Below are 16549 nucleotides of genomic sequence, written 5' to 3' on the forward strand. Positions count from 1 at the left end.
TTAATTAATTCAGCAAGTCCAATTAAGATTAAGAATCTATATGCCAGGCTTTATGCTAGGTGTCGGTGTAAAAAAACCCCAAAATTAAATAGTCCTTGCTCTTTAAAAAACGTGTTTTGTTTGGAGGAAACATGTAGAAGTTGCTAGCTGTGCTAGCAGCTGCAGGGGCCCAGATGGGGTACATTTAAGGAAGGAGGTTGGCTTCTGGACTGCTCTGGTGGAAGCTAGGGATCCTATGAATTAGAAGTGAGGAGAGAATGCACTTCAGGTCTGGGAGACAGCCTGTGCAAAGGACCAGAGATGGAAGATGGAATGAAGTGAGTGGGGAACAGCAAATTGTTCAATTTGACTAGATCATAGTGTCCCTGCAAGAGAGTACTACTGTTTTTGAGCTTGTAGACAAAGAAGGAGCCTCTGGATATTTTTGAGCAGGGGAGTGATATAGTCAGACCAGTGCTTTGAGAATATAGATTTGGCAGCTGTGTAGAGGATGAATTAGAAAGGGCAGAGGGACCGATTAGGAGGCCGTAGTAGTAGTATAACAGAGTGGTGAGTGACCAAGAGTGGTGCTGATACAAATGGTAAGAAGGGAATAGAGAGGTCATGGAATCATAGCCTCAGAATTAGAAGAGATCTTGGAGGCCATTGATCCCAAGCCCCTCATTTTAGCCTTGAGTAAACTAAGGTTCTATGCCCAGAGTTTTACAGCAAGTAGTTGTGAGAGACAAAATTTGAACCAAGTCTTCTTTAATCCAAGTCCAGCACTTTTCAGACACTAGTCAATGGATTTTGAGAACAACTTACAGGGCATACAGTTGGAGATGTCCAATAGACAGTTGCTTATGCAGAAAGGGAGTTCAGGAGGACTACCAGCCGGAGAGATACAATTCTGGGAATTATCTGCGTAGAGACAATCATAAAAACATGGCAGTTGATGGGCTCTTTTAAGAAGGGGCAGAGTCCCAAGGAACTCAAAGCAGGGATGTGGAAGAGGCCTAGGGATGATCCCTGAAAGGAGAATGAGAAGTAGCTAGATAGGCAGGATAAGCAGGAGAGAGGCATGTCATGAAAACTCCAAAAGGAGAGTTTATGTAGGAGGAGGTCATCGGAAGTGTCAGATGCTCCTGAGAGCTCCAAAAGACTAAGCACTGTGAAAAGGCCACTCCCTTTGAAAAAAAGTCTGTAATTGTTAACTCACCAACAAACATTTCAGTGTACAAAAAAAGACAACGTGAAAGAGGATTGTGCAAGTTGCTGTGAACTATTGCAATGAATAGATCATTGGTAATGTTTGAGGAGGGAGAAAGTGAGAAAGCAGATTGCAAAGGGCTGAGAAGTTTAAATAGCTTTTTCCTAGCTCTTTGTTGAAGGAAGCCAGGATAAAATAATTGCTTAAGAGATTGGTAGCTTCAAGGGAAGGGTTTTTTTTTTTAAAGATGGGGAGAAATGGGGACGATGTATAGTGTTTTTCCCCCTCTAAATTATAGACAACATTATATAATAACTCTTGGCTTATATTTCTTCCTGTTGAGAGACAATTCTTTTGAGAATGCTGTGGGGAAATGAAGTTAGACAGGCTTTCTTATCATCCTGAAGATACAGACAATTTCATTTTTATTTGAACTTTCTCTTTGTTCTCAATGTCTTAACACTTTTATCTTGAGGAACACAAAAATATATTATCTGAAAAATAAAGTTGAAGAAGAAAACTCCCAGATTGAATGGTAACAGCAAAAACAGATTGCAACCAATTTTTATTCCTTATCACCTCAAAATTTATTTATCTGGCAATTCTGTTGTGCAGAAGTAAACAGATCAGCAGGACATAGTGGATGGAGGGCTGACTTTGGTATCACGGAGACCTGAGTTGAAGTGTGACTTCCCATACACACTGAGCTAATGATGCTGGACAAGGCACTTATCTGTCTTGAGATCAACTTCCAGGCAATATTGAAGGCTAAATTTTTAAGTCTTATCAGTTTTACATCCCCAACTTCTCTCATGTCTTTCCTCATGGCCCCAGCCCTGTTTTAGGTCCTTGTCACTTTTCACCTGGGCTAATCTCCTTATTGGACTTCCTTGCCTCAGATCCCTTCTCCAGACAACCTTTCAAAGTTGACAGAGGGATTTTCCTAAGATTTGACTACAGTATCTCCCTACTCAATAAATTTCATTGATTCCCTCCTACTTTTAGGACCAAATACCAACACTTCACAATCTGACTCCCACTTGCCTTTCTAGATTTATTGTATATTATGTCCCTTCTTACTCTCTATAGTCTGGCTTTCTTGCTTCTCTTCAGACACAACTTTCTATGTCCCATCTCTGTGTATCTGCATGGGTTAACCTTTAGTGTGTGTCTTTTCCTTCCCCCTTCACTCCTTCCCCCAAATGGGTAAAATGTAAGGTCCTTGTGGAACACAGAAAGTACCTTGTAAATGCTTATTGATGGGTAGAAGATATTTCCTTACACCATTACCTGTCTATGCTGATAAAACCCCCCAAAAATTTAAGTTATAATTCTTTTTACAAAAAGCATATTTCCATATTAGTCACGTTGTAAATAAGAATTAGAACCAAAGGGAAAAACAACAAGAAAGAAGAAACCAAAGAAAAAGAGAGAGAGAGAAAATATTGTGCTTTGATCTGCATTCAGACTCCATATTTCTTTCTCTGGATGTGGACAGCATTTTCCATCAAGAGTCTTTTGCAATTATCTTAGATCCTTGCATTGCTGAGAAGAGCTCAGTCTATTAAAACTGGTCATCACACAAATGTTGCTGTTGCTGTACACGATGTTCTCTCCTGTTCCTGCTCATTTCACCCAGCATCAGTTCATGTGGGTCTTTCCAGGTTTTTCTGAAGTCTGCCTACTCACCCTTTCTTATGGATCAGTAGTATTCTGTGACATTCATATACCAAAACTTGTTGTCATTTCCCCAATTGATGGGCATCCCTTCAATTTCCAATTGTTGGCCACCACAAAAAGAACCAGAAAGTTATATTTCTTGCTGATAGTTTGTGGTGCAGAGGATAGAGGGCTAGGCCTGGAGTCAGGAAGACCTGAGTTCAAATTTGGCTTCAAATATTTTTCTCTCTTTGTGATCCTGGGCAAATCACTTAATGTATTTACCTGCATTTCGTCAACTCTAAAATGAAATAATAATAGTGCTTATCTCACAGGGTTCTTGTCAGTATCAACTGAGATGTTTTTGGAAGCATGTAACTCCATATCTGACATATTGTAGGTGCTATGTAAATGATTACTCCCTCACTCCTTCCCTTCCAGTTTGGTCAAAATACCTTGAATTTGTTTGTAGAATATCTTGAAACTCTTAATTATTTTCATATACGTGTTTTAAATATTGATAATATTTCTATGAGGGTGAGAATAAAGATTTTTAAAATTACACACCTTATTTAATATTGTATACTTTATTCTAATAGGAGCATGTCCTTGAAAAGACAAGGATTACAGTAGTGGTTTATTATTGGGATATATGTAGTTATATCACTTTATTTGTAGACATTGGACCTGTAGTATGTTTGAATTTGTGGGGTATCAAGGTTTATTATGCCAGAATTCTATTGATGTTCCATCTTATTGATAGGAAACTAGATACAAAGATGTATTTTTATTACTCTTTGATCACATAATGAGATGATATAACCAGGTCAGATGCCTTGATCTCCAATACAAATCAGAATCCTTGTAGTACATTATACTCATTGTTATTTGTTAATTCAACAGATATTTATTAAGTGTCCATTCTGCATAAGGCATGGTGCTAGGTACAGAGGGTACAAAGATCAAAACTGAAATAGTCTCTGTCCTTACAGAGCTGATATTCTTCTGCAAGATATAACATAGAAACAAATAAGTAAAGCCAATGTATATGCAGAGTAATGCAAAGTAATTTCAAGAGAGGAAATAACTAGGGAGATCAGAAAAAGTCTTAAGTAGGATGTGGCCACTGGAAGGCAGAGATTCTATGAGACTGAGGTGAGGCGGGATTATATTCCAGATATAGTAGATCACAACATGGAAGAGGGATGTTTAATGTCTTGTACATAGAGCAACCAGTAGTAGGCTAGTTCAGCTGACACAGAGAGTATGAGAAGTGAGTATATTGGTAAGATGGACCATTTGGTTTATGAAGCTTTGGAAAATAATTAACTCAAGTCTTTAAAAGAAGCTGAAGCAACACCAATTAAACATGACACTCTAAACAACATATAAATAACAGCGCCTTCTCTCAGTTCAATGGGAAAAGCAAATATCTGTCTTTTATTATGGTCAGTATGTTAAAGTTATTGGACCAGGGTTAAAAAATTTCAAAAGAAATGGACTCTTAGGAAATACATCCTTTCTTTACCTGTCAGAAACATATATTCTCCTGGATTTTAGCTATTTTCACATATATAGAGCAAGGCTCTAAGGTAGATTTGGAAATAGGTGATCACTAAGACTACGCATTCTTTTTGTTTTTGCCAAAAGTACTTATTTTCCTCTTCTCATTTCTCCAAATACCTGTTGTTGATCTAAGAGCAATTAAAAAATGATCCCAAACTTACGTTAAGGACATTAACAACAACTAGCCACCTTCCCTTACAGATTAGTAGCCTCTGCTCCTCTCTTTTACTTTTAATATTTCCTTGCTCTAGCCTTATGTAGTGCAAAGAGTGCTGAGATTGGAGTCAGCACTCCAATTGGCCTGGGTGTAAACCCTGCCTCTCTTTCCTATTACTGGGTGACCTTGGCCAAGTCCTATAACCTGTTTATGATTTAAGTCTATGTAGGATAATAGGGGGATTTGGTTCATTATAGAATCTTTTATAACTCTATATTTATGATCCTATGTTGGTAATATAGTTTCATATATAGGTGGCAGGGAGGGTCCAGAAAGATACTAAGGTTAGATCAGAAGCCACTTGTTAGCTGGGAACCATATCTTATTCCACCATATCACAATGCTGTGTTTTAGAGCAGTCAGCTGTTGGTGGATAGAAACACTCTCTTGAAAGTTTAATGGCTATATTTATTCCTGTCCTTAAAAATCTTATGTAAGAGCATAAATGGAATGAATTCGATGACTTGAAACATAGTTCCTGTAGAGAAGATGCACTAACTGGTCCCATTAGAATAGACAGCTGGATGGTGCAGTGGGTAAAGTGTTGAACCTACAGTCAAGGAAGACCTGAGTTCAAATCCTTCCTTAGGTACTTAATAGCAGAGTGAGACTGGGAAAGTCACTTAACCTCTGTTTTTTCAGTTTCCTCACCTGTGAAATGAGAATAATAGCATGATAATCTTTGTAAAGCACTTTGAAAAACCTTACATTGCTGCAACAATACTATCTAGAATTATCACTATTGTTAAAAAATATGTTTGCCACTCTGACAATATTTGGGTAGAAAATGAACTCATGGCATAAAATTGAGAGAGTATTTATTGGCTTTATGAAAATACCTCCTGCAAGGCTTTAAAAAAATCTAATTTATAAATATTCAAATTATACACTGCTCTACAGGAATACATGTATTACTGGGCGGTGGGTTCTGTTCAGATCATGGAAGATCCAGGGATTGCATAATCTTGAGGATCTTTCATATTGAGTTCCTTCTGGAAATCAAGCTCCGTTTTCCCAGGAATGAAATGTACCCGCTCTCTATGTACGTCAGCCTAGTCTACCTCTCTATCTTCTAACAAGAAGATTTGACAAGCCACTTAGTCTTTAAGAGATTTAGTTTCTTCATTTGTAAAAATGACTAATAATTGCAAAATTTGCTTCACAGAGTTGTTGTGAGGAGAAGACTTTGTAAGCCTTAATTAAAGTGATATGAAAATGTGAGCTACTCTAGTTAGGCTCAGTGAACCTGAGTACTAGTCTGGGCTCTGGGACCCTTGAATGTGCCTGAGTGGTGGATGCATGCTGATGTCGGCCAAATAATTCCATTTGGAAAATATTGTCCATATGCTGGGAAAGCTCCTTGGAGGGAAAGCTTTTGATGATGGTTGATGGATTTAAGGGCAGAGATGGAGTTTGGCTGCTGGCCATTCCATTTCCACCTTCCATTCCTGAAGGATGAAGACTACCCAGCTGCCACCGGGCAAATATCCAAATGCCTGGTGGGATAGTCCAGTCATGGATGTGCCAAACAATTGGAATAAAAATTGCTAGGCTATTTTTATAACATTTGGAGAATGGAAATGTTGAGCTGAGCCACATATTTCTTTTAAAAAGTGGTGTTTTCAACACTTTATTTCTCCTTTGCAGAAAAAAGAGTTCGATGTGGACACTCTCAGTAAACCAGAACTGCGAATGCTCCTCAGTGTCATGGAAGGAGAACTGGAAGCTAGAGACCTTGTTATAGAGGCCTTGAGGGTAAGTTACTTTTCAGATTCTCTTTTATGTTAAAATCCAGGTATAATTAATCCTTCTACCAAGGCATACCCTCCAAGGTTCTTTGATTTTTATTTGTTCAAACAGCTCTAAGTGTCATGTTCCATCTATAGTGGTTTTGGGGGTTTTCTGGGTAAAAAGTTTTATTGATGGCTTTTGTTTTCATATCACATTCATTCCGTGGTGTATCTGTCCCCTATCCTACTAAATGAACCTCTCCTTGTAACAAAGATTTTTTTTTAAAAAGGACAGCCAAACCACCCAACACATTGACTTTGATAGCATATGAAATGCTCCATGCCTGTAGTTCTTCACCTCTTCAGTGAAAGGAACATGGTCCATTTTCTCATTTCCCCTTTGACCAAGATTGGTCATTATTATTCTTTCTATTTACACCAGTATGGGTGTTGTGTGGATTGTTTCCTTGGTTTGGCTTTTATCACTCTGTATCAGTGTATATACAGCTTTCTGTGTTTCTCTGAATTTCTTATACTTGTTGATTTTTATTACGGCACAAGAATATTCCATGACATTCGTGTACCAGAAATTACTTATCCATTCCCAAATGAATGGGCCTCCACTTTTGTTTCTAGTTCTTTCCTACCACAAAAAGTGTTGCAATGAATATTTTAGATGAACTTTTTGTTTGTGTCTTTGACCTCCTTGGAATTATGTTCCTAGCAGTAGCATTGCTCAAAGGGCATAGATATTTCCTTTGTGGGGATAATTTATAGGAAAAAGGAAATAGCCCCTGAGATTCAATTCCCCTAGCCTGGATGAGCCTGGGAAGAATGCGTCCTGAAAGTCCCTGGTACGCTTGACAACAGTGTGAAGGGGAGGGAGAGCTGGCTCAATCAGGTTACATGATTGATAGCTCAGCTAGTCACCTTTATCAGTGCCCCCATGGCTTATTATTGCACACAATAAGTTTTCAAATAGTGCTTTATCATCATTTTGTGAGTTATACCTAAGCAGAAAATTCTTCACTTCTTGAGTAATTAAGCCCCCAAACTTTTAATTGGTTGCCCCCATACGTGGGATTCTTCCTTTCCTCACCTCTGCCTCCTGGTTTCTTGGGATTTCTTCAATTTCAGTTAAAATTTCACCTTGTGCAACAAGCCTTACCCTCTGAAATTATCTCCAATTTATGCTTTATAGATCCTGCTTATACGTAGTCATTTGGAAGTTGTTCTGCCTCTCCCTCCTTCCCCATTACCACTCCCGTTAGATTGTGAGCTCCTAGAGATCAGAGATTGATTTTTTTCTTTTCTTTGTATTTATAGCACTTGGTGTATTGCTTGGCACACAAGAAGCACTTAATAAATACTTGTTCCCTTGAATTTTATTCCTTTTGTGGATTAACATGTAAAAATATGCAGGGAAGACTGTGTTTTGTGAACCAAAAATGAGCTTTCTTCTCTAACTAGTACTGAGGGAAGGTAGGTGAGAAGATGGGTGAAGAGGATAGAAAGGTATGGATTGTAGCAGACCTGAGAATATGCCAGCCTCCAATCAGTGAGAACATGAAGAAAGCAGGCATGGCATTCAGAGAAAGTGAGTGCTTTCTAAATTGGTTACAGCAAAATCTTGCCAGGATTAATGAACTAGGAATAGTAGTGTTGGTAGGAGTCATTCATTTCAAAGAAAGAAGATAAGATGTTTCAGGAAAGAGGGAATGTACTCAGAGTAGTGATACATGAGTCCAAAATTCCAAGGATTTTTTATGATAGGTCTTGCTGAACATTTACATTGTCCGTTTGGCACTGTGCTGTTCATTTTGTTTCCATCCCAATGTATAATGACCACTGAGCAAAGATATATTTACTGGAATGTTTAAATTGGGCACAGAACAGAATGATGACCATCCAAATAACCATCATAGATTAGATTGGAGAGGGTACAAATGCACAGCTCCCTATTGAGACTGATTGAATCATTTGTTCTGACCAAACCAAAGTGGAATAACCTGTCTGTAGCCTAGCCTTTTCTCTATCCTTTTATCCTGGGAGAGCCTGTCTAGTGTATAACTAACTCGTTGTGATAACTTATTTCTGTACCTGGGATACAAACCTTAAGGGAACTTAGTGGGGTCTGTGTATCCATGCATTGTGTAACCAACTGCATGTAACTTTTGGTAGACTTTAAAAGGCAATGTTGTCATATATAAATAACAGTAGAGGGTAGAGAGTGATTAACATGCTCAGGGACCTAGGACAGCATCAAGTCTGACCTCTCCATGTTACAGATAAGAAAGTGAGAGACCCAGAATGATTAAATAACTGGGTAGTAACAGACCTGCAAGTGGAACCAGGGTTAGTTGGATTTTTTGCCACTGTGCATGCAGCTACTTCTGAGTGATATGATTATAAGTACTTAAATATAGGTTTATGCATTGTGAACTTTCTCCTACTTTCTCTCTCTTATATTCTCTTGCTGGTTGATCATTTCAGCTTCCAAGGGTTCAACTCTCACCTCTATGGGGATGACTTCCAAATTGATTTATCTAGCCCTTATTTCTCAACTGAACTCCAGTCTCACTTTGCAAACTACTTGATGAGTATCTTCACCTCTATGTCCTTTCAAGCTTAATTTGTCCAAAACAGAACCCATTAGCTTTGTTCCCAAACCCACCCCTCTTTCTAGCTTCCCTATTTCTAAGGCAGTGCCATCCTTCCAGTCACCCAGGTTGGCAAGCTAGGAATTATCCTTATCTCTTCTTTCTCACATATCCTCCCATATTGACTCTGTTACCAGAGCTTTTTGATTTTACTTCTCCAACATCTTTCTCCCTCATCTCTTTCTTTTCATGCACTTGATCACTACCCCATCACTCACATGGCCCCTCCCCAGTTCATATTGTCATTACCGGTCATTTGTACTGTTACAACAGCTTCCTAATTGGCCTTCAGTATCTCCTCCTTCCATATCACTCCCTCCGTATAATCCACCCTCCATATAACTGAGAAATGGATCTTAAAGAACAGGCCTATCTATCTCCTTGCTCTGTTCAGGAAACTTTAGTGACTCCCTGTTATCTCTAGGATAAAAAAAATGCATGTATTTAAAACGTAAAGCCCTTCACAGTGCAGCTTTGTTCTTTCTGCCCAGGCTTCACTCCCTGCCCCTCGTGCACTGAATGTTTTTTCTGTCTCACTTCCTGATCTCTATACAAGATACTTTATCTCCCACTTTCATCCCTTTACACAGTCTGTTGTCCCCCAAATTTTAGATCTCCCTTCCCACTTCCTCCTCTGGAAACCCCCATCTCCCTTCAAGGTCACCTCAACTTCTAGTTCCCTCTGGAGGCCTTTCCTTTTCCCCATAACATGGCACAATAAAAAAGGTGATTGCATGAGAAACTGCAGATCTATTATGTACAATTTGCTATTCCTTTTAAATATATAATAGAGTTACCATGTTCCTTATTTTACCCACCCTTCCAGTCCCTCCTTTAACTTCTCTCCCCTCCTGCATCATAATCTATACGCTCAAAAGCCCTCTCCCACTCCATCTCCCAGTTTTCTTGTATCTCCACAAGTTCTGAAGACTTCTACACCCTTCCACATGGACTCGTTGTTTCCTCCTGAGTGTAAGGTAATGAGGGTCAGGTTCCAGTATTACCAGACCTGCATCCTGTATTAGTTCTTCCTTTCATGCTCAGTTTTTGTGAAATAATTGTTCCTTTTAACCTTCTCCAAAGTTGTATTTTTAGGTGTTTAATAAATCTTATATAATTGGTATGTATATAAGTGTGTGTGGAATATATAAAATGCATAAGCTCTATACATGTGTATGTGTCTATATATGTGTGTGTAGAGAGAGAGCTTATATATGTGCTCTATACATCTGTGTACTCTATGTAAAATATGTATATAGATATAAATATATGTATATATAAAATGCATATATGTATAAATACATATATGTATAAGAATACATATATGAAAATATAAATATATATTATATATAAAAACACATGCAAATACGTTTACATATCTATGAACATCTCCTTTCTTCAGCGTAATGTGAGCTCCCTGAGGGCAAGAACTGTCAGCGTTTGTGTTAGCATCCTTGGAACAATGTCTGTCAGTTACTAACTACTAATAAGTACTTGTTGACTGATTTATGAAATAAATGCTTACTTAAGAAAAGAGAATTTTAGAGGTTGAAGGAACACTAGAGGCATTCTGATCTAACCTTATCTAAAAGCTGGCACAATTTTTATCATATCATTAGTATTTGGGAAAATATAATAGCTTCAGAAAATTCAGTTTTTTGGATTTAATGACTTTATTTTTCATTAGCAATCGATTCTTTTCCATTGAGGAGTACTTGGAGCCAGCAAAAAATACTTGCTGTATGTCATTTTTAATGGCCTTTTTCCTGAAGTGAGGAATCATTGAGAAAGAAAATGATGTCTCTGGAGAAAGGAAGAATGACGCTAACATTCAGTCTTATTTAGCATTATGAGAAAATAAATAAAATCTCTAAAGTAAAAATTGAAATGGTCTTATTTCTGATCACAGTCACCAACCAGCTCTATCTATAATGAACTGTTTTTATCTGATAAGAATAAAAAAGGGTCACATATTTTTAAAATCCTTTATAAATTAATAAATTCTCTTTAAATTCTCAGGCCATTTTGTGCAAATACTGGTATTTTCACGTGTCAGATTTTTAAGCTGTATGCTGGAGTGGGATAAATAAATGGGTTAGCAATTCAGCCATGGCATATCGCCTCAAAGATTCACTTTTTATTTTAAAACAGTAGCTGTGCTGATCCCAGTAATGGCACAAATGAAAACTGGGCATTTAGAGTAATGATGATTCTCTTTGAAATTACCAAATTCCAGAATTATTCTAGATTTGCACATATGAATTTACTTTTTCTAACTTCTAAGGGCTATCATTATTCCACGTACTAAAAAGATCTTGTTATCTTCCAGTCTCTGTTGTGCAACATTGTGGCATAGACCCAGAAGAGAAATTTATAGTAAAGCTTTGTTAAAACTTAAATGGCTGTAATTTATCACTAAATTCAAATTGTGGTCATTACAAATTTTTATGCACTTAAAACAAATTGTTTTAAATGGATGCTTTAATCTTGAGTTGATTCAGATTTACTTACTGAGTTTAAACTCTGTTTCCTAAATCAGTACTTTTAAATATTCATGTGAATACATCTTTTTTTTTCCTACTTGCAAAATCTGAACTGTTTTTTAAAAGTTTAAACAGAGAAAAAAGGTTATGACTTTATTTCAAGGTAATGTCATTCAAAGACAGGCACGTCTTCAGACTAAATTAATAAATCTGGTACAATTTTATGATGCTGACAACACAAGTCATCATTTTCCCTTAAGGAATTTGCTTGCTTCCTTCAGTTACATTCTCAAATTTAGCAATTCAAGACTCTTCATGTTATCACTTTTCACATATTTTTCAGTAAAAGCAAAATATTTTAGCATTTAAGTAGCTATGAAGTGCTAGGAAACACTTGACTTTCTCATTTTCACATTAAACCTCAAAACTTAAAAACCCCCAAAAGTCTTTGTGTCAGGATCTGACAGAACAAAGAGGTCATCTTGGAAAGTTCACTGTATCTCACATAAGAGATCACCTGCTGAGAATTAAATATATGTTTTTCTCTTAGGTCATGTCTCCTGAGTAGCTATAAAATGATACGGCATTCTGTTGTTTTTATTTTTAATCTTTTAGTGAAGTTGCTTACTGAAAAATGTGGCAGTTTAATAGTTCCAGGAGTGGGGAATCTGCAGCCTTGAGGCCACATGTGGCCAGTGGATTCAGTAAAGGGCCACCCTTCAGGACGTACAGGGCCATATGTGACCTTGAGGCCACAGGTTCCCCACCCCTAGTTGCCCTTTTCATCTGAACCTTAGAATTCCTTTCTTTAAGGCTCAATTTATGTGCCGCCTCCGATTGGAAGCTTTTCCGTCTCCCTTTCCTTATTAATGCTCTCTCCATTTCCCCCAGTTACCATGTATAGTTTTATATATTTACATGTTGTCCTCATCTTGGTTTCATCTGCACAATGGAGATAATAATAGCACCAGTCTCACAAGACTGCGGTGAGGCTCAAATGAAAAAACACGTGTAAAACACTTGGAAAACATTAAAGGACTCCATAAATTCAGGAATAATGTGTTATATTATGGCATGTTATAATAGTATAGTTACAATGAATATATCATAATACAGTTTATTTTTATGTTTTTGTGGTTGTATTCTCCCAGAAAAACTCAATTAAGCTCCTTGAAGGCAGAAATTTTCTTTTCATTTTGTTTGTTTCCCTAGTACCTCACACAGTGCCTTACACACAGTAGTAGACTAATAAATACTCCGTAGATTAAATTGAGAAATATGTAGCCATTTTGTGATGCTGAAATTCTCTTACAGCTTCAGAAGAAATCATTTTTGCTGAGCTGATCTGAATTTATGGAAATGTAAATTGCTTCAGTTTGCATCTCTGTTCGGATGGCCCTTTTGTTCTCTTTTTGAGAAAAGGAAAAGGAGTGTCAAAGCTGGCCGCTCCATTGTTTCATAGAAATAAACGAGTGTTTCCCAAAATGTCAGGAGCTGATTTGTGAAAACAGTGTTCACTTCCCCTACTCTGCAGCCCATTTGAATACAGGCAGTGAACATTCATTGTGATCCTTCTTCAGCAGTAGGGAATTTGATCTTGCAAAGTTCACGTAAAGCACTCTGTAAATGTGAAAGGATGATAACTGTTATTTTTGCTCTTAGGAGTAAATATGTAGCAGGCAGAATAGTTGCTACATCTATCCTAGTAAAATGAGACTGATGAATCCCATTAAAATGGGTAATTTGTTCTGCCATTTGGGGCTTGTTGGTGTAAATGTGATCCTTCTCCGTAGCAGTAACAGTAACTAAATTTTACCAACATTTTCTTTTTGGCCATTCATGATAAATCTCACCATTAGTGGGTGTCTGTGAGGAGGGCAAACTCTGGGAATCATTTTTTCCAGCTGAATGACATTTGTTATCTGATATCCTAGGGCCTCTTAGGTGCGTGAGACATAGCTGTGGTGGCAAATGTCATTTAGACTTACCCTAGTCCTTTGACTGATTGTAGACCAGCCAGCATATTTGTTCCCATTTGTGTGTCCTTTAGGGAGATGTGGCCTTCTATTTAGAATTACCCTAGCAGCAGGAGCACTGATAAGAAGATTAGACTGCATTGGTAGAGCTCTAAACCAAGGGCCACTTACATCCTTTTTTTTTTTCCAGTTGACCTGTATTCCCAGTGATGCTTAAAGCATGGTTAGCATGATGCCTCCTCCCCTCTTACACTTGGGGACCTTCGATTCTGTTATGCTTCCTGATTTCCAGTTTCTGATGAAATGAAAAGTATCTCTTTTTCCCAAAAACCTTTGTCTTAAGAAGATTTCAGTTCCCTGCTAGATCATGTACTAAGTGGAACCTCCCAAGCATCTGAATCCTTTTTCTCAAAATGAAAAAAACTCAGAAAATCCCTAAGGCAATGCCTGCCTAGAATTGGACCAGAGGTTCTATCATATCTTTCCCCAGAATATACTTTGCAAATAGTCTTTTCTATGAGGACATTCAATTGTATGCTCACCTACCCTTGACCATAAGTTAAGCTAAGACTCCAACAGAATAAAACTGTGGAGAGCATATTTGCATAATTGAGTGGTGTTAGTCAAATTTAGTCAACTAGCTTTTATTGAATGTCTACTATGTGCCAGGCACTGTACTAAGCACTGGGGATAAAAAGAAAGGCAAAAAAACACAAAATGAAACAACAGTCCCTTTCCTCCAAAATGTGGTAATCTGATGCAGGAGACACCTTTCTAACAACTATGTACAAACAAGATATCAGTATTTATGTGATATATTGGAGAATGGTCTCCTTAACTTTTATTATGTGATTTTAGAAGAAATTGCACAATTTGGAACTATACCCAAAGAGCAATCAAACTCTGCACACCCTTTGATCCAGCAGTACTAGGTCTGTATTCCAAAAAGAGATCACGAAAAAGGGAAAAGGATCTACATGTACAAAAATATTTGTGGCAGCTCTTTCAGTGGTGATCAAGAGTTGGAAATTGAGGGGATGCCCATCGGTTGGGGAATGGTTGAACATGCTGTGGAATATGAATGTAATGGAATATTATTATGCTATAAGAAATGATGAGCTAGTGGGTTTCAGAGAAATCTGGAAAAGACATAACTGATGCTGAGTGCAGTGAGCAGAACCAGGCAAACATTGCACACAGTAACAACAACATTGTACAATGATCAACTATGATTAATTTAGCTCTTCTCAGCAAAACAATGATCCAAGACAATTCCAAGACTCATGATAGAAAATGATATTCACACTCAGAGAAAGAACTGATGGAGTCTGAATGCGGATCAAAGTATACTGTTTTTACTTTGTGTTTTTCATAGTTTTTCCATTTTGTTCTGTTTTTTCTTTCACAACATGACTAATATGAAAATATATTTTACATGATTGCACATGTATTACTTAGATTGTTTATCATCTTGGGGAAGGATAAAATTTTTACATTCAAAATTCATAAAAAGTGACTTGGAAAAAATGAAATAGAAAAGAAATATTAAAAAAGAAGAGATTGCACAATTTTTCAGGACTTGTATGCTTTTAATCACTGTATTTACAGTGGTTAGAGTAATTAGCTCTACCTCAAGGCTAAGCAGATAGGCTCTTATCCAGAGATTGCTATAGGTACCCACATAGGTACAGGAGCAGCCTTATTTACTTTGCAATATATATCCATAAGTAGGAAGCACTAGCAGCAGAAAAAAGCCTTATATCCTCTCCTTTTAATGTGTTAACTTGAGTAAGACATTTTCCCTTACTAGAGACTGGTTTTCTCACATGTAAAATAAGTGGGTTCAGAGGGGTTGAATCTACAACCTCTTCCAGATCTAGCCCTTTAGCCTACATAGCAATATCACCAAAAACTTTTGTTAATGAAATGCTTTAAAATTTGCAACATATTTTCCTTACATTTCCTTTGAATTCTGTACCTCTCCTGAATGTATAATTATTCTAATTGGAAAATTGGAAAACCAAGGTTTACATAATTTAAGCAATTTGTCCAAGGTCGCATAGCTAGAACTTGGCAGAACTGGGTCTTAAACCCAGGTCTTTTGGTCAATATTCTTTGAATTCTACCATCCCAGTCTTTAAAATTATGTTCATTTAAAAATATATTCTCCCCTTCTTCAGAGTAACAAGAAATATCCCTTTTTGTTTATTGTAAGAAAGAATAAACAAGGAAGGAGGAGGAAATCCATTCAGCAAAATGAGCCAACAAATCAATAGTCTGGCCGTATATATGATGTTCCATACTGGTACCTCTCCAGCTGTTTTGTATAAGGGAAAGAGGTAAATTAATTATCTTTCCCTAGAGCCAAGTTTGATCATTATGATTCTTAAAACTTAATTTATTTTTAATTAACAAAAATATTTTCTTTCCCTCCTTCCAACCCAACCCCCAAGAAGAAAAAAATGAAAAACAAAACTCTTGTGGTAAATATACATTATCAATTAAAACCCCACATTGTCCGTGTCTGAAAAATAATATTCCAGTCTGTACTCTGAGTTCATTACCTCTCTCTCAGGAGGTGGTTACCATTCTTCATCACCTGGTCCTCTAACATCATGGTTGACTATTGCATTGATCAGAGTTCTCAAGTTTTTCAAAGTTGTTTTACAGTATTGTTGTCATTTTATAAATTGTTCTCCTGGTTCTGCTCACTTCCTTCTGTATCAGTTTGTACAAGTCTTTCTGGTTTCTCTGAAGTTGTCTCTTTTACCAGTTCTTGTAGCACAATAGAATTCCATCACTTTTATATTTGATAACTTGTTCAATCATATCCCCTTTTGTTTCTAGTTCTTTGCCTCTACACAAATTTCTGCTATAAATATTTTGGTCCATGTGAATTTTTTTCTTCTTCCTTTGATCTCTTTGGGATATGGACCTACTAGGGTTATTGCTGGGTCAAAGAGATTGATGCACAGTTAGGAGCTTCTTGGGTGTAGTACCAGATTGCTTTCCAGAATGGTTGTACCATTTTTATAGCTCTACCACTTAGCATATTAATCAGTCTATTTT

At 37.2% G+C, this 16549-nt stretch overlaps 1 protein-coding gene across 2 annotated transcripts in view; it reads left to right on the forward strand.

The window, feature by feature from the left end:
* CTTNBP2 (cortactin binding protein 2) overlaps nucleotides 1–16549 on the forward strand; it is a 191432-nt gene that overhangs the window by 10918 nt on the left and 163965 nt on the right. For both annotated transcript variants that reach the window (XM_072652951.1, XM_072652952.1), the window contains exon 2: nucleotides 6279–6386. In XM_072652951.1, the coding sequence (XP_072509052.1) occupies nucleotides 6279–6386 (108 nt within the window). The remainder of the gene's footprint in view (nucleotides 1–6278; nucleotides 6387–16549) is intronic.

This window comes from Notamacropus eugenii, chromosome 3 (genome assembly GCF_028372415.1).
Source record: "Notamacropus eugenii isolate mMacEug1 chromosome 3, mMacEug1.pri_v2, whole genome shotgun sequence".
Taxonomy (NCBI): Eukaryota; Metazoa; Chordata; class Mammalia; order Diprotodontia; family Macropodidae; genus Notamacropus; species Notamacropus eugenii.